Genomic DNA, 27039 nt, shown 5'->3' with positions numbered 1-27039 from the left:
ACCTCCAGATTATACACACACACATGCATGTACACATGAAATAAACATAAAAATATTTATGCCTTTTGTCAGCAGTGACATAATATGACCTGATAATCTGTTTTCGTACCAAGTTCACCTATACATACACCAAGTAGCTTGTGATAACAGCAGCTGCCCACACTATAAAGAAGAATAAAGGGTTCCTACACCACAGACAACTTGCAGCTCTCTGAGGCGAGGGCCGTTTGAAACTGGTGTAGAGAGGTTCATGCCAACTCACGCTTTGGTGGTGTCGTGCTCTCCATAGAGCCAGCCGTCCTTCTCCTCGGGGATGAGCAGTGTGATGATGTCCCCCTGGGCAAAGCTAAGTAAGGTCTTGTTGTTGCCCGCAGTGTGAGGGAAGATGGTCTTCACTTTTTGTTTCTTCATCATGTTCAGTCCGGTTGCAACAGAAACGGATCTTTGTAAACTGGGATCTTCTGAGGTGTCTGTGGAAGTGAGCATGGGAATGATGACGAAAGAATGCTGGGCAGGCTGGGCAGTGGTGGTGCATGCCTTTAATCCCAGCACTCAGGAGGCAGAGCCAGGCGGATCTCTGTGAGTCCGAGGCCAGCCTGGGCTACCAAGTGAGCTCCAGGAAAGGCGCAAAGCTACGCAGAGAAACCCTGTCTCGAAACACCCCCCCCCCCAAAAAAAAAAAAAGAATGCTGGGCAGGCGAGTTCAGCGAGTAACCCAAGAAAACTGTTTGTTTCTGTACTGTGCCCAGGCCTTTCACACTGCCCATGAGGAGGAAACAGGTATGCCTCAGCCTGGAGCCTTCACAGAGCCAAAAGCACTTGTAAGAAGAGAAGCCCAGAGAAGCCCAGCAGAGTGTGCCAGCTTCACCTGCACCACGGCAGCCAGGCCGGTTCTCTTCCCTGGTGAAGTGCCCACACTGTACTGCTCTTTCAGTCTGGAACACAGAGGCCGCTGAGGCAACAGCTCAGACCCACTGCCTTTCTCTGTGCCACAAGAAAAGGAGTGAGCTGGAAATGCTGTGTTCTGCCTTTTCACCTGAGCACGTACATGAGAGGTGCTGAGTTCCCTTGGTTGAGAATTTGTCAAGAATCTCAGTGCTCTACAGCCACCAGCCAGCTCCAGAGGAAGGCTCTGTGACTGCTGATATTGACAGATCAGGGAATTAAGCTCAAAAGAGTTCCAAGACTGGTCCAGATCACAACTGGCAAATGGCAGCTATAGTCACTGGAGGCACCCAAGTCCACAGGCACCTACACAAGATACTGTGTCACCACTGTCTCTCAACTTAAACACAGGCTGGCTGACATGTGCCACTCCAGAAAATGGGAAACTGGCATAGGGATTTAGAATATCATCATGGCATTTTTGTAACAATTACAATACAAATTTTGCTATTTCTTAACGTGTCTCTAACTATCTCAGCACTAAATCTGCCAGGGATTCTCACTTGGCTTTTACCAAAAAGAACCAGAGTTATTTAAATGAATCATACACTTTAACTTTCTTCAAAAGCAAATAACTACAAGCTATTATTTTCCCTCACTGAGCAATCCTGGTTGTCTTTATAGAAATCTCTTCTCAATCTCTCATCTCCCCCTACAGCTGAATACCACAAGCTGTGGGTTCTCTCCAGAGCACAACTTGACTGATATCAGATTTGTACTGAGGGAGCTATCAGATACAGAACATTGTGTGAAACTAAATTATTATAGTCTATCCTGTTTATTTTTAAATACAGTACCTCTCAGGCTGGAGAGATGGCTCATTGGTTAAGAACAAGTATTACACTTGCAGAGAATCTGAAGTAAGTCTTTGCACCCATGGCAAACAGTTCAAAACTGCCCCTAATTCCAGTTCCACGGGATCCTATCCCCGTTTTGGCCTCCGTAAGCACTGTACTCATGTGCATATATGAGTATGCACACAGGCACACATGATTTAAAAAAAATATATCTCAACAGTATATTTACTCTGTAGACATCTACCAGTAGATAGAATAGTGCTATAGAAACATGTCACTTATTAAATGTCTTATGGTCTAGACCAGACCTTATTTAGTTCATCTCCCTCCCTATTCCATCCCCACCAAATATTGGGAGTGGAACCTAGACCTTTACACATGCTAGACAAATGTCCTACTATGGAGCTACACTCTCAGCTCCAGCCTTATTTCTTTGAGGTGTAAGTTATTTGAAGCCAGGGCTGTATGTATCCACTATACCTGTGTGTCTGCCTTTCCCTCATAGTACATTTATCAAAAAAAATTTATTTGAAAAAGTATTTTTAAAATGTAAAAAGGGAGCTAGAGAGATGGTTTAGAGGTTAAGAATACTTCCTGTTTTGGCAGAGGACCTGGATTTAGTTCTCAACATCTGTATTGAGTGGCTCACAAACACCTGCAACTCCATCTCCAGGGGATCTAAACCCTCTCCTGGCCTCCAAGAGCATTAGCACACATGTCACACACATTCATGTCACACACATACACATAAATAAAAACAAATATTTAAAAATTAAATAGAACAATTTAATAGGTTTCCATAAAAGAAATCAAACTAAATCTCTTACCTGCTGAGTTGTTTATCTTTTCTGAACTCTGTGCAGCTGTTGCTGGGTTATTGAACATATCAATCAAAGGGCTGGTATAGGCTTTGACTGAAGGAGCAGGGGGCATCTTTGGTGAGTATTTAGAAAGGGTGTCATAATCTTTCCCAATCTGTAGAAAAAAAATCTTTATTAGTCTAATATTAGAACAATACAACGAGAGACTAATACAGGTTTCTAGGATCGCTTTTTATCATATGGCAGAAACCCCATTTTCTTAGTTGTGAATCATTTCAAAAGTATTATTAGTTTTAAAAAATTATTGATTTAGAGAAAGAGTCTGACTATGTAGTCCTGCCTAGCCTGGAATTCTCTGTGTACTCAAACTCAGAGAGTTACCTGTCTCTGTCTCCCAAGTGTGAGCCACCACATCTAGGTAGGCTCCTTCTTAAGCACTACTTGGCTTCAGGAGTCTACATTCGAAACAATTATTTGAAAGAATTTTGAATGTGTTATATTAACTTGTTAAGCATATAGCTTCGATGACAATTAATTTATGGCCAATCTTGTATCATATATGCCCTCACTCAGATTCCCAAACAAGGTCTGCATTATTTTGATGCAATTCTCAGACATATAATTTCTTTTCTTCTTTTGGATAAAGGTCTATGTAGTTTAGGCTACCTCAAACTTATGATCCTCCTGCTGCAGTCTTCCAGGTGCTGAATGGCACCAGGGTTTTTTAGTCAGTTCTCTCAGGCGGCTATACTGTCTTCATTGGTAATAAACTTATAATGTTGGAATACAGTAATAATGACATTTCTAAAACATAACAGTTTTAAGTAGAATACAAAACATTTGCACAGTCAATTCTAGTTCTAAAGGAAGTGGGAAAAAAGGAAGAAACTGGGGTCTAGGAATAGGAAAGAGGGGCTCATGGTGTCTATCACCGAAGTTAGTCCTGGTCCTCTGAGTCAATATGAACTAACTCATAGTAGTGAATGTACAAAAAGGGGACTGATTCCTACCATCTTGCTTCTCTCGATCATGGGTGAAGGCTGTGGTGTCCCGGACACTGGTGTGGAGATGGGTGTCTTTATCTCTTCTATCATGTTCATGATTTTCTCTGGTACTTTTGTGGCATCACAACAGGTTTCCTGCCACCGGGGCAGCTTGGAATTAAGTAATTCTGCAGACTATAAATCCAGAAGAAACAAAATTAAAGACAAAGGTGCACTGTTTGAAGAGATGACAAAAGCTGCCTCAAACAGTATCTCTATTGATGTATTAAGACTTGCAGCCAGGAGTGGGGGCTCAGAGTCTAATTCAGCAACAGTTTAAGCAACGATGAACATCTACTGTGTCTTGACTGCTGAGGAGGCAGGCTCAGGACCTAATGGGAACTTACCTGCTTTCTCAGCATGAATACAGAACTTCCAGTTAACATGAAATAATGTTTAAGTTTTATTAATATTATAAAATTTCTAAAAATTAATAATGTTTAATGATTAAGAATCCTGCTGGGATTGGGAATAGCTCAGAGGCAGAGTTCATGCTTAGTATGCATGAGATGTGTGTGTGTGTGTGTGTGTGCTCATGTACATCTCAAAAACAAAACAATCAAGCCATTCAAAAGCTAAAAGGGAGACCTGAGCAACAATATGAAAGTCTTTCATTTTCCAGATGGTCCTGGAAAGGACAATCGCCATCTCCCCACCAGTCCTTCTAAAATCAACACCTCTGTTGTGGTGAGAAGCACAGGAGTGAATTAGGCAAATGAATCGGACTCTGTTCCAGGAATTCCACTTGTGGGAAAGGGCCTATAGGTGAGCGGTGGGGATGGGAGGGAGCAGGTAGGATGTGCTACATGCCTGGGGATGCTCCTGTCAACAGTCTAACTGGCCCTGCACAGTAGCTGGGTGGCAGAGCTGAGACACTGCAACACTGGAGGCTGCAGCTGAGGAGCCACTCGTGCCCCCAGGAGCCTGGCTCTGCTCCTGCAGTGGGACTCTCAGAGGCTCCTGTAGCGGGAATCTTAAAGGTCTTATTAATAAAAACAAACCTGGAGCCAGGTACTGGGGTCAGCGCTGGAAGATCAGGGAAGCAGAACAAGCCACAGCCACCTCACCTTGCCAATTCCTCAGCTGATCCTGTTTCCTCAGACTGGAAGCCTCTGAGTCCTCATCCAAACAGATCTCAGCTGAACTGCTGCTCAAAAGCCTAAAAGCTTAACCAGCTCTAGTTCACGCCTTAAATACCTTTCTGCCTCCTGCCATTACTTCCTGGGATTAAAGGTGTGTGTCACCATGCCTGGCTGTTACCAGTGTGGCCTTGAACTCACAGAGATCCAGATGATCTCTGCCTTCGGAATGCTAGATTAAAGGCGTGTGTGCCACAGTTTTCTGGCCTCTGTATCTAGTGGCTGTTCTGTTCTCTGACCCCAGATAAGTTTATTAGGGTGCACAATATTTTGGGGAACATAATATCACCACAGGCTCCCACAACCTTTCAGTGAACTCCTTTTCCAGGGCAGCACTCTGGTTGGAAAACGAAGTAGGGTTCCATCCCTGAAGCTATTTGCAAGGCAACACACTGTTTTTTTCAAACTCACACCAACCACTTCTGACCCTGACAGACTGGGGAGTGGCATAATGAAGATCACTTGCTAGGTGAAGGACTAGAATGTTCTAACTGCAACAAGGGGGATCACAAAGCAGTTTTCATATAAGTACCGCGCGCTAACCGATTGCGCCACTGGAGCTCCACAAAGCAGTTTTCAAATAGCTAAAGAAACTTCTGGTACAGAAAGAAGCAGGTTTGGTCTATGCTGTTCTACAGAATACTATTAGGGCCCAAGGATTAGTCTAAGAAAAACCTTGTCAGTAACTAGGACTTTATGAAAACAGCCCAGGTCACCTCCTGACATTGTGGGGCATTGCCATAGGAAGGAAACTTTCCCTCTACAGCAGTGACCCTGTCATTCTGCCACAGCAGGAGGCCCTCATCATGGAAGCATACATGCTTCTAAACATACTCAGCATTGCTCTTACTCATGTAAATGTGCTGTGGGCATCTACAGACGCATCTACATGAGGGCAGGCATGAAAGCAAACACCGTAGACAGCACTTTTTTTTTTTTTTAAATTATAACCATTTTAGATCTTAAGTATTTGGATTAGGAAGCTGCCTATCCTTTGAGTTACAAAACCTTTACAGAATGTGACCCATGCACGCACACACAGGGCAGGGTTTCTCCCCTTGAAAGAGCTGAATTACATTCTAGCGTTTGCAAAACTTCTCATATTTCGGAATTCTCTCAAATCATGTGCTTATGAACAACAGTGAATGTTTGACCTCAATCATGCTAGCTTAGGATGCTTACATAGGCCCAAGAAAATTAAAAGGAAAAAAGGGCTCTAACCCCACAGCTGTGTCTGTCAGGAGGAGGGAACTAAATCAGCCATTTGGTTGAGGTGATCATGAGTGAATACTGTAAACAAGAGTGAAAAGTAACAACAAAACTCAATGTCTTGATGGCTGTGAATGGGGAGAGGGGTGTCTGTAGCCTTGGACAGAGCTGCCAGTGGTCCATTTATTTCTATGATCATCTAGAACCACCCAGAGATTGAGCCTAGTTAAGCCAGTGACACCCAAGATACATAGGAGCCTACCAAAAGTTGACTTTTTTAGACTGTGTCTTTTTATTGCTTTTCTTTGGAGACATAGCCCAAGCTGGCCTCAACTCACTATGTAGCTGAGGATCCTCCTGGCCTCCCTTCCTGGGGATTACAAGTGTGTACCCAGTTTATGCAGTGTGCTAGGAATCAAACCCAGTGCATGCTAGACAAGCAGTCTACTAACTGAGATACAATCATAGCCCCAAATGTGTCATTTTTTACAAGGGATTTTAAATATGGATGCATTATGAAATGAATGATAAGTGGATATTTGATTATTCATTCCATCTGTATTTCTGTGAAGGTCTATCCTGTGCTTATCTGTAGGGAGCGGCCCTCGAGGGCTTTTGACTATAAGATAAAGCTCCCGCCACACTTAGTGCACACTCACCTGCAGGTGATAGTAGTGGATGTGATTGGCAAAGCTACAGTGCTTGTCCACCAGAAAGCAGAAGCGCCTTTTTTCCTCAAGCAGTGCTTCTTTGCAGCCATCTGCAATGAACTTCTGGATTTCACTCTGGCGAGAAGTAACAGTCTCCACATACTATGAAAATAAACAATAGAAGCATGACAGGAGGCATCTGGTTGCTGCACGGCATTTATCACCAGCCATCTTTATACCCAGTTTACTTTGATTATGGAGAAAACACAAAATGCAAATAAACACTGGACAAAATACTTGTCGCCTAGTCTGAGCAGATATCATCGCCATTAAGACACTGACTCATATGTAGAGAAAGGTTACTGAAGGCTTTACATTCTCCAGTGAGCAGCTGGCATTATACAACTCTGCACTCTAGGGATGACTCTCTTCTACTGAAAAATCCTTTGGAACCAGAAGTTTCAGGTTTGATCACCGTTCCATGTACCACTCATAGGACTTAACGTAAGCTTCATTTTCCTGTGGTAAAATGAGGGCAGTCAGGTCAAGCATGGTGGTGCACACCTTTAATACTGGCACTGGAGAGGCAGGTTAGAACTTTGTGAGTTCTAGGCGCCTTCTTTCCCCTGAGTTAAGGGGAGATGCCTGTCCGTACCATGTGCTATGTATGACCTTAACTCTGGAAAGCCCTGCAATACTAAGTCAGCTTACACATGCTTTGTTTTTCTTTTCTTTGACACAGTCTCACCATGTAGCACAGGCTAGCCTAGAAGTTAAGTCCCTTCCAACTCAGCCTTGAGAGACTGGGATTCCAGGCACATGTCACCACACTCAGCTTGGAATGCTTCTGTTTCACCTCAGCTGTAGCACAGAAGGGAGTGAGTGATGTGGTGTCGATGACTGAAGTGGCCTCCCCTAAACTGTACACACAATAACTGACAAAGAAAAATATCGACGAAAAGCTCACCTCAATTTCTTTGTGTTCATATTTGAGTGCATTTCTTCCTCCTTGACTTTTTCTTCTGATCTTCTTCAACTCCGCCTGAGATTTCTCCAAGGAATCTAATTTATTCCTGTGTTCTGCTTGGTATCTTTTTAGAGTAGCCTGGAAGTAAAATGTTGTTTTACTGTGGCACCAGACAGGCTGTTGTGTAGTCACTTTGCTCACACTTCCACTCTGTGTGGCTGACTGGCCTCGACATCCTCACACTCCGATGGCTCCATTCTGGCTGGGGCTTAAGAATGTCAGTCCACACCACTCTCACACCCACACTCCAGAGGATCCCCTCCATTCAACTTGAGTTCTTAGGCATTGCTAGATCTAATGTTTCTGTTTATGAGCAGCGCTCTAAAGATAAAAATCTTTCCTTTTTAATTCTCTTTTTTCAAATTTTTTTTAAGACACTGTGTAGTCAGTGCTTTGGTGACTACACAATACTAAAGGGCTGGAGTTGTAACTCTGTGGTAGAATGCTTACATAGCGTCATGTGAGGCCCTGGGTTCCATTCCCAGCTTGTGTGTGTGTGTGCGCGTGCGCACACACACACACACACACACACACACACACACACACACACACTCCTGGCTATTACATGATTTACAATTCAAGACATACAATGAATAAGTGCAATTGCTCATGAGTGTTCGGGGTGCTGTACAGCAGTGTTTAAGAAACTAGAATAGCTTCTTTCCCCATTACCTGTGTGAGCTCAATACTTAATTTCTATAAACCCGTGTTTCTCATCAAATCTGTAAGATGATCATAAGAATATTGGTATAGGGATTTTGGTAGAGATACAAATTAGAAAATGAGCTGGGCATGCTCGTGCATGCCTCTAACCTCTGCCCTTGGGAGGTGGAGGCATGAGGATAAAGAGTTTGAGGTCATCATCATCACACCAGTGTGAGTCTACTCTGGGCTCCATGAGACCCTGTGAAGGACAGTGAGGGGGAGGAAGAGGGTGGATGGAAAGTTGGCTCAATGCTTAAGAACGTTTTCTGCTTTTGCAGGACCAGAATTTGGTTCCCAGCATCCATGTCAGTTTGGCCTACAACTTTTAACTCCAACTCCAACCTGCGTGTATGTGCACTCACACATACACACACACAAATAAATCTTTTGTCTTATTTTTTTAAAAGAGAATGTAAAAGGCACAGCATGAAGTCCACCTAATCAGGTGTGTGTAACCCCATGGCCTGTGCATGCATAGCTACAGACCTTATAAAGATCTCTGGAGAGGATAATTTGGAAGGGTAACGCGGGGAGACCATACTAGAAAGGGGGGTGGAGGCTTTGGATGTCAAAAGGAAGTAAGTAAGCATCCTACAGCAGAAAGGGAAGATGTCATGAGCCTGAGTCCTGGAGAGCAGGAGCTGGTGAAGGGAGGCCTACAAACTGCCCGGATGGATGGACGGCTGTGTGACAGGCAAGCCGCCACGAAGCACAATCACATCCAGGTGCCGCTTAGTGAAGGCACCAGCTGTGGAATACAGACACAGACGTCCTGTCACACTAGCATGTTCTCTGAGAACACTGTCCTCTGTAAGTAGTGACTTCTAGCATTAGTTTTTCTGTGTTTTTGTTGTTGCTGTTTCCGTGTTTTGTTTTGTTTTTTTAATTTATTTTATTTATTTAAATTTATTTAATTTAATTTATTTTGCCTGTATGTACATCTGTGCACCACGTGTGTAAGGCCAGAAGAGAACATCAGATCCCCTGGAACTGGAGTTACAGATGGTAGTGAGCTGCCAGGTGGGTGCTGGGAATCGAACCTGGGTCCTTTGGGGGAGCAGCCAGAGCTCACTACTGCTTTAGCCTGTTTCTGTGTTGTTTTGTTTGTGTTTTTGTTTGTGTTTTAAGATAGGGACTGGCACTCCTTTAATCCCAGCACTTGGGAGGCAGAGCCAGGAGGATCTCTGTGAGTTTGAGGACAGCCTGGTCTACAAAGCAAGATCCAGGACAGGCTCCAAAGCTACACAGAGAAACCCTGTCTCAAAAAACCAAAAAAAAAAAAAAAAAAAAAAAAAAGGGACTCACAATATGTCCCAGGCTGGTTTCAACATCCTGCTCCTATCTCAGTGTTGGGAATTATGGGCGTGTGCCACTGTACCCGTTACATGCCAAGCAGTGGCAAAAAATGAGCCCACTTAACCCAAAGGGAATTTGTTAGTTTTGTGTATTCCAGGTTGTGTCGGCACCCAAACTCCACCCTACTTCCGGAAGTAGACAAAACTCTGTGTGTGTGTGTGTGTGTGTGTGTGTGTGTGTGTGTGTGTGTGTGTGTGTGTTGTGTGTGTGTGTGTGTGTGTGTGTGTGTGTGTGTTGTGTGTGTGTGTGTGTGTGTGTGTGTGTGTGTAAAAGCTCTCCTAGGCCGAGAGCTCAGGTGCTGGCCAAGGTGGATGAAAACTGCACTCACGTTCATATACTTTACGTCAAGTTCTGTCTTCTTCTCCAGCTCATGAATAATCTCCTTATGGAATTTTTTGAACTGTTGAAAAAAACGAAAATTTAAAAAAAATTCACATCATATTTGAGTTTTAGGCAAAATTTTTAAAAGTACATTTAAAAAATATAACAACTGCTCACGTACATTTTCATCAAGAGTCTCATTGAGTTTCTTGTGGATGCTGGAAATCTCTATGAGGACATGGCCTGTAAACAAAACCAGACACATGAGGGGAAGCCATTGCATGGTTTTGCAAAGACATTAACAGAAACAAAACAGTGGAAGCAAACAGTACAAGGTTGCTCTCAGGGGCTCCAAATATTAAACCCCAAGACAAGTCAAGAGTACGCTGGCTCCCCAGGGAAGGCTCAGAGGGAACACCTACTCTGTTCTTGGATTCATGACTTATTCCCTCAGCCAAATCCTATATATATGACTTAAGTTTTCTAAAACAGGTTTTGTTTTTGTTTATATGTTTGTGCAAATGTGTACGACGTGTGTGTGCCCATGGAGGCCAGAAGAGGGTGTCAGATCTGTAGTTACAGGTGGTCATGAGCCGCCTGATGGCTGGGGCTAAGATTCTAACTCATGTTCTCTAAAAGAACAGCGCTGGTATTCCCTCTTACCCATGAAGGCGTCTCTCCGGCTCTGTGATTTAACTTTGAATTCTCTTACAAAAGATTAACTCAGTCAACACAGTAACTAATTATAGGAACAGAGGGTTTATTTTTATCTAATCCCCAGAGTAATCTGATTATCTCCTAATCACAGAGAAAAATCATTTTCTTTTTTTCATTTTAGTTCCTGTATTTGTTCTGGAAAATATTAGCACAAGGGGAAACTGTACCAGCCACAGTGTTCCATTTTGGATCTTCTGGGAGGACACAGAGTCCCTGCAACAGAGACTGTTCCAGGGCAAAGGAGCCTCTCTCCAGAAACCAACAGGGTGACCACCTGGTTTGCAAGGCCAGCTCTCTTACAGTTGGGGGCATGTGCTAAAGCTCTGACACTTGTCTCTGATAAAGGTGGACAAGAACCTCTCTGACAACCTACCTGCCTCAGACACCACACGGGTCTGATGAATATAAGTAGGAAAACAGAGGGACTCGTTTGGAATGACTGCCACTGCCATGTGAAACCATCACAGAATGTACTGGTGGACTGCTCTATAGGTCAGTGGCTAGATCCAAAGGAATTTTTATGGCAAGCTGAACAGCTGTGGATGAGAATGGATGACACAGTAAGACCCTGGTAGAATAAGGGAAAAGAGAAACTGAGCACCGAGCCCACATGGCCTCAGCTGTCACTAGTGTACAAGTGACTCAGCCATGCTTTCAGGAGCACTTGCAGACAGCTGCTTCTCAGATATGCCAGGCCAGGCCAGCCCCTCCCTCGTCTTCCATCTCAGAAATCCAGTCTACTCCCAGACTTGGGTGTTCCATGTGTAAGAGTGAGCTCACCGGCACCATGCTTCCTAATTCACCTAACCCCAGTCAGCAGGTCACGGTGGGAGACCTCTCACCTATGTGTCATGCAAGAGTCACTGACTGTGTACTGGTGCCATCAACTGAAGATGGCATTGGTGCCATGGCAATTGGTGCCATGATGAAGAGTCACTGTGTATTGGTGCCATCAACCTCTAGGGAAGAACATGAATGAGCCTTACTCACACTTTCTTGGGCCACAACTATGCTTGTCCAACTCTGAGGAGAAGACACACTGGACAAACTGTGAAGTCACAGACACAAGTCCACTCATCACAAGTGGGAGGACTCTCCTTGGTCCACATGCAGATCCAGATGGCTAGGCCTCTAGGAGAGTCTCCTTCACTCCATCCCTGGCTGGCGTGTGCTCTTACCTCTCTGGAGAATGTTCTCTTCCAGGTCACTTTACATGGTGTGCCAGGGGTCTTTCTAGAAGCCAAGGTGGCAGCCTCCCTGCTCTCCCCACAGTGTTCCAGATAAACACACTTGTGAACTACAAGCTGAAGGCCTCTATGGACAAGTGTTGTCTAAACCTGGGGTGTGGTGGGCACAGAGAAGCGCCTACAGAAACATAACCTGGAGAGGTCACAGGCCATCAGGATCCAGGGATACACATTATTCCCAAAGCTCTGTGAATCTAAGAAGCTCCAGTCAGACAATGTGCTGGATAAAGGATAGTCATGGCAGAATCATCCTCAGGATTCAGGTTTTTTGTTCTGTCTTGTTTTTTCACCCACCATGTTCATCAGCTTCCTACCCTGACGATGCCATCTAAAATTCCCAAAAGTCAATATGAAAAAACAAATGAGAAAAGCTTGCAACCTGGCCAAGAATATAATTACATTACTATGTCATTTCAGACACTGAAACAGTCAGAGTTACTTTTATATCTACTTTGAACCATAAACAATTCCTTGCTGGAGATTAAAAAAAAAAAAGATCATTTTAATTATTTGAAAACTAAGTACTCAGTTCTTGGCAAGTTGGATTCTTTTTTTCTTTTTAAGTTGGATCTTCTTAAGGAAAAAAAATCTAAAACTATTTTGGCTGAAACCATCAGAAGAATTCTGTTGGGAAGCAAAGTGGCCACATTTCTGTCTTACATGACCCTTCTTGAACTGTGTTTCCGCAGTCCCACTCAAACATGGACCTCAGAGCAACATGCTGTGTGTTCAGCACAGCTCTGACCTCCGGCTCTGCCTCGCTGGCCCAGCGCCCCACGTGGTTCTCACTGTCCATGCTCCTCTGTGGTTTCTGTCACTGCAGACAAGTTCAATGAAACGGGCCATTCACAGTGTAGGACGGGAACCCGACCTTGCTATTCTTGTCCCTCGTGGTTTGTGGAACTCCAGAGCTTGTCTCCCAGTGGTAGCCCCGGAGTCCTGGGTTTTAAGGAGTGACTGAAACACACCTTAGCTGTGATTGTGCAAGCTGCCAAAGCACACCTTGACACAGAACATGAAGCGGCCTTTAGGTTCACTCCACAGATGTTCATTCTTAAACTGAGTAAGGCCACAGATGTTTACTCTCCAATTGAGCAAGTATTACTTCAGGTTGAAAACGCTCTGTTTCTGGGATGTTTTACTCTTCATCCTCTAACCCACTTTTTCATGAATTATATTGGAGAAGGAAAAAGACGCAGAGAACATTTGAGGGAGGAGCTGACACAAGCCCAGATTCAAACAGAGCAGAACGGAGTGCATGCCCCGACAGGAAGCTTGCGCTGCGTGCTGCACCGATCCTTCCCTTTTCAAGCGTGGAGCCAGTATCTCAGGAAGAAATTCATATCATTACAGCCATGTGACTCAATCGGAATAAACTAGATTCTTAAGGGGACAATAATAAGGAATTTATTATTAAAATTAAAATTTTTGCAGCACTGGAGATGAAACCAGGCTATTCACCCATGCTGGGCAAGTGCTGTACCACTGAACCACAGCGCTGGCTCAAAGGAATTTAGGTAAAACATGCACACACTTCAAATTCATAAACTCAACTGAGACAATGCTCATAGCCACTGTGAAAAAAAAATAGCAGCACTAACTCTAGGTTTTAGGAACTATGAAGAAATGTATCCAGTATTTTGAACAATGCTATGTAAGGCTATGCATGTGGCCAGTAGGCAATGTGGCCTTTAAATATTAAATAACAAAACTTAAAGAATGTTATTGTTATTAGATACTTTTTGTTTGAAATACTTTTGCTGATTTTTTCCCCCTAGGCTGGTACTGCAGATGGAACCATAGTCTGGCTTTGGACAAGTACTCTTCTACTAAGCTACGTCCCTAGCTCCCATTGGGAAGTTAGTTCGTTTTTTGACACAGGGTCTTGTTACATTTATATAGCGCAGGCTATCCTCAAATTTACAATCTTCTACCTCTACCTTCCAAGTGCTGGGCTTACAGACATGCATCACCACACCCAGCTGGTCTATTAATATGTTTCAGCGAGATAAGTCTTTACCAATTCACAGTAAGAATGTGGAGGAGCCAGATGGAGCCTGCCAAGGACAGAGACATCAAAGAACACATGCTGAATTCAGGCAGACATTTAAAAAAAAGAAAACCAAGCCCAACTCTTTCCATTTATATCTGGTCACAGATAATTACAACACGTTTGTTATTTCCAGAGAGTACAGAGTAATGGCTGAGTCACACGCCACTTCCTACGTGTTACTACAAGTGGAATCAGACAATAAAACGGTGGTGTGGAAGCCAACCTACTACTGGCCTAAAGTCACACTGTGAAGACTGACTGAAGTGAAAATGACCAAAAATGTCACTGGGAAATGGATAGTTTTTCTGACATTTTTACAGACCGTAAATGTGAGAGGAGAAAATACAATGAGGGCTAAAAAGAGGTCTTAGAAGGTAAAGGTGCTTGCTGCCAAGCCAGACAACTGAGTTCAATCCCTGGGACCCAGTTGGTAGAAGAAAAAAAGCAACTCTTAAGTTCTCTTCTGACTGCCATACACAAAATAAATAAAATGTGATAAAAAATTTAACAGTACAATGAAGGGAAAAGCAAAGCACACAGATGTTATGCTGAGTAGACAGGTATATATGCTGGAGATCCACATCACCAACACTTACCCACAAACACATGAGCACACTGGAGATGCTCTACTGCCTCTAAGAAGGGCTCTCAGTCCCTGGAGGCAGGCAAGTGGCTCTCCTCTGATCAGTACTATGCTATACAAATAGCAACATGTAGCAGTGCATGGTGGTGCACGTCTTTAATCTCAGCACTCAGAAGGCAGAGGCAGAGGCAGCTGTAGGTGGATCTCTGAGTTTGAGGCCAGCCTGGTCTACAGAGTGAGTTCCAGGACAGCCAGGGCTACCACGGAGAAACCCTGTCTTGGGAAAAAACCCAACCAACTAACCAACCACCCAAATGAACAACAACAATAACAACAAAACTCCCACAAATAGCAACATGTGTATGAAATACAGCTTAAATGGGTCTCATTCTTGGCTTAAACAACTGAAGTGCTACAGTTCTAATTAATGTCTTGCAATCATCATATAATTATTCTTCCAGTGTTCCCCCAAATAAACATGGGGTATTCTACTCTGAGCATCAAAACAGTGAAGGATGGTAATAAACTATAGATCACTAAAAAAATCCAGGGATCTGTGAGTCCACAGCAACAGATAATGTAGGGACAATGGATGTTCCTGCCAAAAGTAAAATGTCCAGTACCAGTGAGGAGAGGCTGCTGGCCTTGGGAAATCACCATTTTGCTGCCATCATAGTAAAGGTAGGTTAGAGCCAAAATAATTAACAGATGTAAAACTTAAGATGAGGAACAAGATATTGTATAGTCTGGAAGTTTCCCTCTAAGATTGCTTATGAACAGAAATATTTTTAAAAATCCAATAGTGAGCTAGAAATCAGACAGTACCTTTATATCAAAAATGAGAGAAAAATGACCAGTGTGCTCTCATTTGATTCTCACCAGATGCAAATCGGCTTGGATAGTATTCTAGCAAGAACAAAGACCTGGCATCTCAAGGTATTGAGTACCCTCAGCTCCCATTTAGCAGTTATAACAGGCTTACACTACCATACTTTAAGATTCTAGATTTTTAAAAAAATTTTTTTTATTTTAAGTTTTTCAAGACAGGGTTTCTCTGTGGAACTCACTCTGTAGCCCAGGCTGGCCTTGAACTCACAGAGATCTGCCTGGCTCTGCCTTCCGAGTGCTGGGATTAAAGGTGTGTGCTACTACTGCCTGGCCAAGATTTTAGATTTTAAACTTACATGAATTGATTTGGTGTGTGGTGTACATCCATGTGGAGGTCAGAAGACACCTTGGCTGGAGTTCATTCTCTCCTTTTACTATGTAGGTTTTGGGGACTGAACTCAGTCAGCAGCATACAGGCTTTGGCTCACTGGGCCATCTCCCCAGTCTCTCGTGTATCTGTTTAGTTTTGGAGGAGGAGGGCGGAGAGGAGGAGATAACAGGAGTGAAGAGGTGTGTTGGCAGGTGAATTGATATCAGTGTTGTACTTAAAGTAAGATCTCCGACAGCCTGCTTCTTAGAAAGCGGGCAGCACCGTCAAAGACCTGAAAGTGAGCATTTCTCTGAGTCAAACAGAAGTTGCAGCCCAGGCTGGAGAGATGGCTCAGGGGTTAACAGCCTTTACTGCTCTTGCAAAGGACATGGTTTTAGTCCTCTAAAACATGACTAGCAGCTCACAACCTCCTGTAACTCCAGCTCTGTGGGGATCTGATGCCTCTGACCTCTGTGGGTACCTAGACACACATGTGCACACACCCTAAACACACACATAATTAAAGATAATAATTTTAAAAATCCTTTTAAAAGGTTGTAGTCATAGTGGGGAGCGGTGGCCCACATCTACAGCCCCAGAATTCTAGAGGCTGAGACAGGAGGATTTTTTAGTTTGGTGCAAATCTGGGCTATGGAATGAGATCCTGTCTTAAAAAACAGAAAAACAAACAAACAAACAAACCCATAAATGTAGACTTTATTCTTCTTTTTGGAGGTGTCCCTTTTAGACACAGTACAAAAAAAACCTTTAATTTTTGAAAGCTGGGTGTTAGTGGTACATGCCTTTAATCCCAGCACTTGGAAGGCAGAGGGAGGTGGATCTCTGTGAGTTCAAGGCCAGCATGGTTGACATGAGTTCCAGGACAACTAGGACTATAGAGAGAGACAGACTCTGTCTCAAACATCAAAACAAAAACTCAACGAATCAGCAATGACAAAAAATAAAACAGAACAAAAGCAACTTGATTTTTATGTGGAAGTCTAGAATAAACTGTCCAAAAGGAACTGGCTTTGCACATTAGACTGTCAGGAGCTACTGTTGACCTCTCAGTACTGGAGCACAAAATTGTTAGGAAGAAGGTGGGGGCTGGAGAAGAGCAGGTATTGGGACTCTCGGTCCCCACAGAGCTCAATGGGCGGGAGCCTCAGCCAGGGTCAAAGCATTTGCAGAAAGATGTGATAGTGTCCACCAGGCTTCTCAACATCAGTGCACATCTAGAACATTACTTCTCATATTTAAAGAGCCCCCACACTTCCCAGAGTTTACCTCTATGAGTACCAGTGTTTGCTCTCTGAAAAGATGGGGAAAATTCCCCTTAGGCAATCATTATGAAATAAGTCCAGAGTCCTATTGTGGGTTCTGTCAGCGAGACTGGCCCTCAAGGGCAAGCTGCTGCAATGAAGTCTTATCTGACCTGGGAACAGCAACTAGTTATCTCGGGCCCCCTGAAGCTTTCTCACTAAGGAGAAAGAAAGGCTAAGGAGCTCTTCCAAAGGTCAGATTCCAGGTATTCAGGTTGTTCAAACTTTCACACAACAACTAAAGGAATGAAGCTTTCCTTTCCCAAGAGTTTATATCACACCAATCAACGGGGCCCCAGGAAAGGATCCTGGGTACACCTGGAGAGCTGCAAGGCACAGGCTCTACTAAGAATGACACCAGGAGGAGAGGAAAAATACAACCTCTGATACAGTTACAGCTACAGCCAACATTAAATCTATCCCAACTCCTAGCCAGATTCAAACAAACAAACAAAAAGCCATTCCTCCAAAGGCCTATCTTCCACTGTTCCTATTACCTGATATATTATATTCAATTTTCATTGACAAAATTAGACACACTAAGGAAAAACACAATCTGAAGAGACAAGGTAAACATCAGACCCAGACTTGGATATGGTGATTTTGAAACTGCAAGACTATGAACTTAGCTAGGTGTAATAATGCACACCAATAATCACAGTATTCAAGGCTCCCAATTTAAGGGCAGCCTGAGCAACACAGTAAATTCTAGGCCAACCCGCACTACACAGTAAGAGTCTGACACACCCCCAAACAAAACAAAACAGAAAGACGAAGAACTTGAAACAACTAAGATAATATGCCAAGGATCCTACTGGGAAAACTGAGTGGCATGTAAGAACATATAAGCAATGTACTCAAAGACTGAAACTCGAATAAATAATCAAGAAAATGATAGAAACAGAGATGTAGAATGTCTCTGATGCTCTTTCCAGGCGACTGGACACAGCTGAGAAAAGAACCAATGAGCTTAAAGATATGATACAACTTTCCAAAACTGACATACAAAGAATGAAAAAAATGGAACAAAATATCCAAGGACTGTGCATAATTAAAAGAGTAAAACACCAATAAAGGGAAAAGCAGAGAGAGAAAGGAGTGGAAAGCCATCCAGAGCAATAGTGTTGGAGACTACTCTCCAAACCTAAAGACAGCTATCAAAACTCAGACCAGAAAGCTCAGAGAACACAGAATAGACACTGAAATACTGACACCCCGGTGTATCACACACCAACTGCAAAACACCAAAGATAAAGACACATTCTTGGAAGACGCCAGAGGGTGGGAAATGCCAAGGCTGGAGAGCCACAGGGTAAGAATTACACCAGACTTTCCCTCAAAAAAACACTTAAGGGAGTGTAAAGTGGGCCACGGGGGTGCAATGGTGGAAGCTCAGCACTCAGGGGCAGAGCTAAAAGGATTGCAAATTCTAGGCCAGCTTGGTCTATACAGTATGGAGAAAGCAAACGGCATGGTGGCACATAACCTAACCCTACACTCCAGTACTCAATGCTTGAAGAAGGACTGCCATAAACTCAAGGCTAGCTGGGCTATGTAGTGAATGACAGGCCAGGTAGGGCTTCACACACTACAAAATACCAAAAATAGTAAAATATCTAAGAATTCCAAGATTCACCACTGAAAATTCATTTATCTAGTAAAATTATCCTCTAAATATACAAGAAAAATGCGCGCGCATGCGCGCGCGCACACACACACACACACACACACACACACACACACACACACACACACACACAGAGGGGGTAGGATTGGGAGAGAATGTGTGTTTTGAGACAGGGTCTCACTATGTTACCCTGTCTGGTTTGGAATTTGCTATGTAGACCAGGCTAACCTTAAACTAACAGAAATCCCTGCCTTTGCCTCCTGAGTTCAGGGATTAGGAGATTACCACTGTGCCCAGCTGATTTTTTTTTTTCTAGACAAAATCTGTCACCAGTAGGCTTCAGCTACCAAAAATGTTAAAAGATGTTTTTCAAAGGAATATGTCAGAAATTCAGAGCTACATAAAGAACACTTAATAAAAGGAGAACATTCAAGGAATAAAGGTAATAAAATATTTTTTCTTCTACCTTCCTTTTTTCTATTTTTTTGAGATAGGGTTTCGTTCTTTGGCCAGTCTGTTCTTGAATTCATAACCCCCTACTTCAGCCTGTCGGCGATAGCCACTTTTGTAAAAACTATTCTTGGGGACTGGGGACGTAGCACAGTTGGTAGGTAGAGTGCTTGTTTGACATAAACAAGAAGCCTTGTGGTTGGGCTCCAGTACCACATGAAATGATATGGTGGTGCATGCCTATAATCCCAGCACTCAGGAAGTAGAGGCAGGAGGATCAGGAGTTCAAAGTCATCCTTGTTACAGGGCAAGCTTGAGGCCAGCCTTTGGCTACACAAGATCCTCTCTCGAAATAACAACATCCCCCCAACTATCCTTGGTTACAAGGATAGGTGACTGTGCAATACTAACAGAAACTGAGTGGTTTTAGTCTGTGGATAACTGAAATTTATGGCAACAACGCCACCAAGATGGAGAGGAGAAACTGCTAAGCTCCCATTACTAGACAAAAATGGTCTCTGTCCGTCTTCTGTTTTGTTTTTTTTTTGTTTTTTTTTTTAGTGGTGTGAAAGAAACATGTAACTTGTTTCAATAGAAACTGCATTTTAGACTTTCACTTTTGGTCTTTTGCTGGGCTAGTGATACATGACACAATACTTCCTTATGATGTGGTGAAGGGTCAGGGCTGAATCAGTCACTTAATCACAAGGGGAAACACCTGGGCATGAAGTAAATGTTTATTGTTCAGTGATGGACCATGGACAGTTGAGGAACATGGACACAAAACAAATATTCTATGATCCCAATGACATGACACTCTAGGAAGGCAAAAACTTCAGAGACAGTAAGTAAAAAGATCAGTGGCTGCCGGGGGCTTATGGGTAGTGACAGAATGACAGTGTACACTTGCCAAATTAACAGAATGTAGCAGGAACCCTAATGTAAACTGAAGTCTTTAGTGAATGATAGCTTACCAATATTGCTACCTATTATGCACACAATAAATGTATCACACAAAGAAAGATGCTTAAAACGAGGAGCCTGAGTGGAGGAAAAGAGGATATATGGACACGATTCAAGATCTATTCATTCTGTAAGGCTGAAGCACTAGAAAACAGGCCGAAAGGAAAAAAGACAAAGAGTTAACAACAGCCCTCTGGGTATTTTAAAAATCAAGTCTCAGTGAGACATGGAACACAGGAGCCATAGAACACCAGGTCTGTAGAGTGGAATAGCAGGGATCTAGTGGTGTACCTAAACAGACAAGCATGTACTGTCTAAAAATCAGGAGCAAATTTTCAAAACCAGAAGAGAGATACAGGGTTTAAATGACATTTCTGTCACTGGCCTGTGTACTGGCTGATTTCGTGTCAACTTGACACAGTTAGCGTCATCAGAGGAAGGAGCCTCAGTTGAGGAAATGCCTTGATGTGATCCAGCTGTAAAGCATTTTCTCAATTAGTGATCAACGTGGGGAGAGCCCAGCCCATGGTGAGTGATGCCATCCCTGGGCTGTTGGTCCTGGGTTCTATAAGAAAGCAGGCTGAGCAAGCCATGGGAGGTTAAGACAGTAAGCAAATCCCCTCCATGGTCTCTGCATCAGCTCCTGCTCCCAGGATCCTGCCCTGTTTTGAGTTCCTGTCCTGACTTCCTTCAGTGATTGAACAGCAATGCTGAAGTGTAAGCCTAATAAAGTCTTTCTTCCCCAACTTGCTCTTTGGTCATGGTGTTTCATCACAGCAACAGAAATCCTGACTAAGACAGCCCGATAAACTGATCCTGAAAGCAAATTGAGTATTTTCCACTTGACTTTGATTAACAATTATGCCAATTAGCCTACCTGCTGTGCACAAGTACAGCAAGCTACACACAAGATTTGTGATACTACTTAAGGTTAATTTCTCACTTAAAATGCTTGTGTGTATGATGTGTCTATGTGTATGTGTTCATATGAGTGTAAGCATGCATATGCAGAGACCAGAGTCAGCCTCAGGTGTCCGGCCTCACCTTTTCTGCCTTGTCTGAAACAGAGTCTGTGTTCTTTCTTTGCAGCTGCAACGTCAGACTAGCTGGCTCTGAAGCACCCAGGGATTCTCTTGTTCCTGCCTCTACCTAGCACTACCTTGTCCAGCCTATATGGGTTCTGGGGATCCAAACTCAAGTCCTCCTGTTTGTATGACAGATACACAGAGTCATCTTGCCAGCCAAATACCTCCAGCTTAATTTTAATGTACTACTCTTACTTTAGCTAAGAGAATAGTTTAAATTTTTTTATTATTATTGTGTGTACATGGTATGTGGGTGTACATGCCATGGCATATATATGGAAGTTAGAGGATAACTTGGGAGTCAGTTCTCTCCATCAACCTTTATGTGAGTTCTGGGAATCAAGCCACTAGGCTTGCATGGAAAGTGCTTTTACCCACTGAGCCATCATCTTGCTGGCCCAAAAGAATAATTTTTTCAATTGTATAAACTGTATATCACATAGAAGAAATTATCAACTTTGTCCTCTTATAGAAACAATAAACCATTATTTTCTTTATATCTTAATGTAAAATACAACATTAAAAGAGTAGTGTGTTCTATAGATAACTTCAAATGAGATGTTGAACATTAATGATTCATTTTCCTTATTTACTGAAATACATCCACTGAGATGCTGCCAACAATCAAAACAGGTACGCCACCAGTCATGAATGAGGATGACAATGGCTCATTTCTGATGATGAAGTCAATTAACTGTAGGCATTTTCATTCAAGGCTTAAATAATGCCACATCTGGAATTGTACACATTTTTGTTTTTATTTTAGTGTGTGTGTGTGTGTGTGTGTGTGTGTGTGTGTGTGTGTGTGTGCACGCATGTGCATGCAACATGTGTGAAGGTTCCTGGGAAGGCTAGAAGAAGGCATCAGATCCTCTGAAGCAGGAGTTAAAAATGGCCAATATGGGTGCTTAGAACTGAACTTGGGTCCTTTGGAAGAGCAACAAGTACTCTTACCTGCTTAGCCATCTCTCTAGCCCCTGAGGATTTTACTGAGGTTTTGAGAGGTTGGAAGACTTTCATTAGAGTGAGACCTATGTGGGACCCTGAGCTTGTGATCCTGACTACTAGGTATCCTCGATTCAACTGTGAGTCAAGAACCCACAGGGAAGGGGAATTAGGTTTGCTCTACCGGGCACCTATGACTGTTCATCTTCACTGTTGACTTGATTGGACTGGAAACTCACATCTGGGGGCCTGGAAGGACATTTCTAGAGAGTATTAAATCAGGAAGGCTCTGACTTACTCAACAGATTAATCTCTTGATGGATTCATACTATGAAGGCATTACTGGGAAGTGGTAAAAATAAGGTAGCTTGTGGAAGTAGGTCCTTGGTACTGTGGGGGTGTATATCTTGCCCGGGATACTTCCTCTATTTTTTTTGTTTTGTTTTTTTCTGCTTCCTGGCTACCATGATGTGCCTACTCTGCTCTTTCACACCTTCTCCTCCATGACTGATTATCACTGCTGAGAACATGAGCTCCAATCAGTAATTCCTTCCCTTTACATTGTTTTTGGTGTTCTAGCAACATGATGCACAGTAACTAATAAAGAACATAAGGCTGAAGTGATGTCCAGGATGTGGGAGGCAAAAGTCTCATCAATAGCAGAACACTCTGGATTGGTGAGATGATGCAATGGCTCAGTGGGTATAGGGACTTGACAGCAAGCACGATGACGTGAGGACTCATATATTAGGACAGAGCCACTCTGACAAGTTGTCCTATGACTTCCACATGCATGCATGGCACACTCATGTATGTATGCACAGAACTATGTAACAAAATAAAATGTAATAAAAATTTAGAAAACAAACTACTAGAATATTTGAATTCTTGTTTAAAAATAGAATTGTGGAAAGCTGGGCAGAACCATAGAGGCACACATAGGCTAAGGATTGGACCGGTCCTTGGAGCTATTTCAGTCCAGAGTGAAAGGGCCAATAGGAGGTAAGACCAAGGTGGTAGAATTGCCTTTCCAAGGCTCCACTGGAAGCCTGCTGGTGTCCTAGCTCACATACACATACAGTAGCCCTAAAACAGGTAAAAACAGGCTACATGACTGTCGTCTGCTCCACACTCTCACCAGCGGGAGGCCTTTCAGAGAGATCTGGGCTCTTGGGCTTGTTTGAGAAGCACACAATCTCTAGCTTGTCCTATGCAGCCAGCTGAGTCTGTGAGACTTGACAGAAAACCCTCCTAGGACCTAGTGACAATCAAATGGGAAGACCATAAAAAGAGTGTGGCACACTGTGGTCCTCGAGAATGGCTGCATTTTGGATCCAGGGAAGCCCCAAGCACTGGCTTAGTTAGCATCCCTGTTGTAAGGCTGGTGAGACAGGGCTGCCCTGTTCACAGGGCCACACAATGGTCTCCAGACTCAGGTTTCCAGGGGGAAGGCTCAACATCTCCAGCTGATGAAACAGGAACCCAGACTTCCTTCTAGCGTGATGATCAGTGGACCAGCAAACAACTGTCTCTGTCTCCACCTCCAACCCAACCACTATCGTGCCCGACCTGGTCTGACATATCAGCTTTGTACTATGCTTTGTACCATTTCCACCTTTTACCATTTATTCTTCATTCAGAAGCCAGGAAAAACTTTTACAAATCTAAGTCTGATCATTCCATTCCCAGGTTTGCCGCCTTGAGAGCCTACACATCCAACTCAGGTTGAAAGGCCAAGTCCTTACCTTGGCCCACAGCCCCCATGTCCTGGCCCACCTTCTTACCTTCTTCATCTACAGACCTCACTCCTTCCCAATTTTCTTGCTTTCTTAAGAACAGAGGCCTATGCCCACTCTAGCTCTAGGACCTTTATATTTGCTGGTTTTCATTGGAATGTTTGTGTCAGACATCTACCTCACAATATACCTTCCCTAACACAAGTTGCCTACTGCCAGCAAAAGCAATTCCACTCCATCCTTTCATTCATCACTGGATACTCCTCATCTGTCACCTGACATGCTATACCATGTGTCTACTATCCACTAGAAAGTCTCTGAGAGCAAGTTTTGTTTTATTCATCTTCAAAACTAGAACAGGGCTTACTAGACAGCAGATGCTCCTTTAAATCAGAAAGGAGGGGCTGGAGAGAGGGTCCAGGTTAAGAGCACTGTCCTTTCTTCTCAGAGGACCCAGGTTTGATTCCCAGAATTCACATGATGTCTCACAACTATGTATAACACCAGTTCCAAAGGACCCAACAGGCATGCACATGGCACACATACATGTATGTAGGCAAAATATTCATACACATAAAGTAAAATGAGTAAATCTAAAATATTATAATACTAAAAACTAAAAAATAAGTAGGAAAGAAAATACTCTGTTATCATTTGCTTCAGCTGGAATTTGGGTTTTATGTGGCTTTTCAGAATACCCAGAATGACTTTCCTCTGTTCAGTTTTCTCTAAGAGCCAAGAACAAAGAAGCCCCACACCTCCTCAGTACCAGTGTTTCCCTTCCTCTCCAGCACCCAGCTCTAACAGAGGAAAATTTATAGTGAAATATAGGCAGCCATCAAAAATGAAGTACACCATCAATGGGGAATATAGCTTAGTGGCAGAACATTTGACCAGCATGCATGAGGTCCTAGGTTCAATCCCTAGTAGTGGGGGAAAAAAAAACCCAAATTGTTTATCACCCCAAGTGAAGGTGCTCAAGCACCTGGCTGGATTCAAGCACCAGCACCAAAAATTTAATTAATGAAAGTTAAAAAATAAGTTTTAGAAATAGTCAAAATGAATCTTTCTTCTCATTAAAGAGTTGGGGGCACTGGGAACGGCTCAGTTGGCAGAGCTACACATGCCTAGCATGCATAAAAGTCTGGGTTCAGTCCCCAGGTGTACAGAATCACATACACAGGGCATAGTGGCACACACCTGTTATCCCAGCACTTGAGAGGTGAAGGCAGAAGAATCAGAAGTTCAAGGCTACATAGCAAGTTTGAAGACAGCCTAGAATACATGAGACTTTATCTCAAAAAAAAGGAGGGCTGACCAAAATAATTTATAGCCATGGGTTTAATTATATAAAAAGACACTTTAAGATAATAAAGAGAAAAACTAAATTTGATGTTTATTAGGTTCATTTTTCACCCAACATATAAAAAATTTTTTTAGAATGTAGGTTTTAATTCTCATTACAAAATCTAAGTGTGTCGTTTTCAACATCCCAGAGGACTTGTAAGTTATAAAGCATTAATATGAATGGGAAATTAAGCTGGATTGAGTACAGAATAAAAGAGAAATAAAATTAAAATATTTAATCAGATACAGTAAAATTTCAAAAGAAGAGCCAGGTATAGTGGAGCCAGGCTGAACTCAGGAGAGACTGAGGTGGGAGGGTTTTGAGTTTGAGGTCACTCTGAGCTACACAGAAAGACCTTGGCTCAGAAAACTAGAGAAAAGCTGAGGACAGAGCTTATAGTAGAATGATGCTTTAAACCTCCAGTAAATAAAACAAGCTTGGTGGTACACATCTACAATCTTTGCATTTGCACGTGGGGAAGTGGAGGAAGGAGGATCAGGAGTTCCAGGTCACCCTCAGCTACATAGTAAGTTTGAGGCCAGCCCGGACTGCATAGAAAAACCTTGGCTCAAAAAAACCCAGGCAGGGGCTGGAGACGTAGTTCAGTTGGTAGAGTGTTCACCTAGCATATATGAGGACCCAGGTTCTCCTGCCAGCACTGCATTAGCTAGGCATGGTGGCATGTACTTTTAATTCCAGCTCTTGGGATGTAGAAGCAGGAAGACCAAAAGTTCAAGGTCATTCTCAGCTACATAGAGTTTGAAGTCATCCTGAACTACATGAGATTATCTATCTATCATCTATCTATCTATCTATCTATCTATCTATCTATCTATCTATCTATCTATCTATCTATCTCCATCCATCCATCTGGTTCTTGTTTTGATTTGGTTTTTGGAGACAGGGTTTCTCTGTGTAACAGTCCTGGCTGTCCTGGAACTCACTTTATAGACCAGGCTGACCTCGAACTCACAGAGATCTGTCTGCCTCTTCCTCCCAAGTGCTGGGATTAAAAGTGTGTGGCACCACAGTTGTTTTTGTTTTTTCAAGGCAGGGTTTCTCTCTGTAGGCTATCCTAGAACTTGTTCTGTAGACCAGGCTGGCCTTAGTCTCAGAGACTTGGCTAACTCTGCCTCCAAAGTGCTGGGCTTAAAGGTGTGCATCATCATGCCCTCTGTGTATGTGTGTGTGTGTGTTTTAAGAAAAACAAAACAAAACAAAAACAAACAAACAAAAAAAACAAAACAAAAAATGAGAGAAGTGATGAGAGAGAGGAGAGAAAGAAAAAAAATGAATGAATGTAAAGGTGTGCCATAAATCCTATCATGGCAAAAATGGAAGCTGTGCTTGAGTGATGCCTCAGCCCTGGGGCCCTGCAAAGTCACAGGAGTAGAATGCTGCCCTGTGAGGTGCAGGTCATGGTTATAAAGTACCTGTCATTCAATGTGCCTCCTTATTCATCTAGTAATTTGCACTGTACCTTTGAACCATGCTCCTAAAATGAGTCAGTTCCTAATAACTCCCAACCTTTTGGGGGCAATACTACTAATTCCTCAACTTGAGATACTTAGAAACATACCAAGAAACAAGGTTCCATTTTTCTTTTGCACATTATTTCTCATGATCCTCTCCACAAGTTCCAATGCCCAGGTAAGTGGAGACAGCCCTTATTCCCTGAGAGAGCACAGCTTCCTGAACCTCCCCTGTAGCCCATTCAACATTCTCAGACTTCACTTTCTCTGCCACTCTCAT

At 43.0% G+C, this 27039-nt stretch overlaps 1 protein-coding gene across 2 annotated transcripts in view; it reads right to left on the bottom strand.

Moving 5' to 3' along the window:
• Baiap2l1 (BAR/IMD domain containing adaptor protein 2 like 1) overlaps positions 1–27039 on the bottom strand; it is a 100552-nt gene that overhangs the window by 12821 nt on the left and 60692 nt on the right. For both annotated transcript variants that reach the window (XM_006982661.4, XM_076560117.1), the window contains exons 4-10: positions 10195–10256; positions 10021–10092; positions 7572–7709; positions 6614–6766; positions 3574–3741; positions 2570–2717; positions 263–470 (exon numbers count right to left, since the gene is read on the bottom strand). In XM_006982661.4, the coding sequence (XP_006982723.1) occupies positions 263–470; positions 2570–2717; positions 3574–3741; positions 6614–6766; positions 7572–7709; positions 10021–10092; positions 10195–10256 (949 nt within the window). The remainder of the gene's footprint in view (positions 1–262; positions 471–2569; positions 2718–3573; positions 3742–6613; positions 6767–7571; positions 7710–10020; positions 10093–10194; positions 10257–27039) is intronic.

This window comes from Peromyscus maniculatus, chromosome 23 (assembly GCF_049852395.1).
Source record: "Peromyscus maniculatus bairdii isolate BWxNUB_F1_BW_parent chromosome 23, HU_Pman_BW_mat_3.1, whole genome shotgun sequence".
In the NCBI taxonomy this organism is placed as follows: Eukaryota; Metazoa; Chordata; class Mammalia; order Rodentia; family Cricetidae; genus Peromyscus; species Peromyscus maniculatus.
This window is presented reverse-complemented; position numbering and strand designations above follow the sequence as displayed.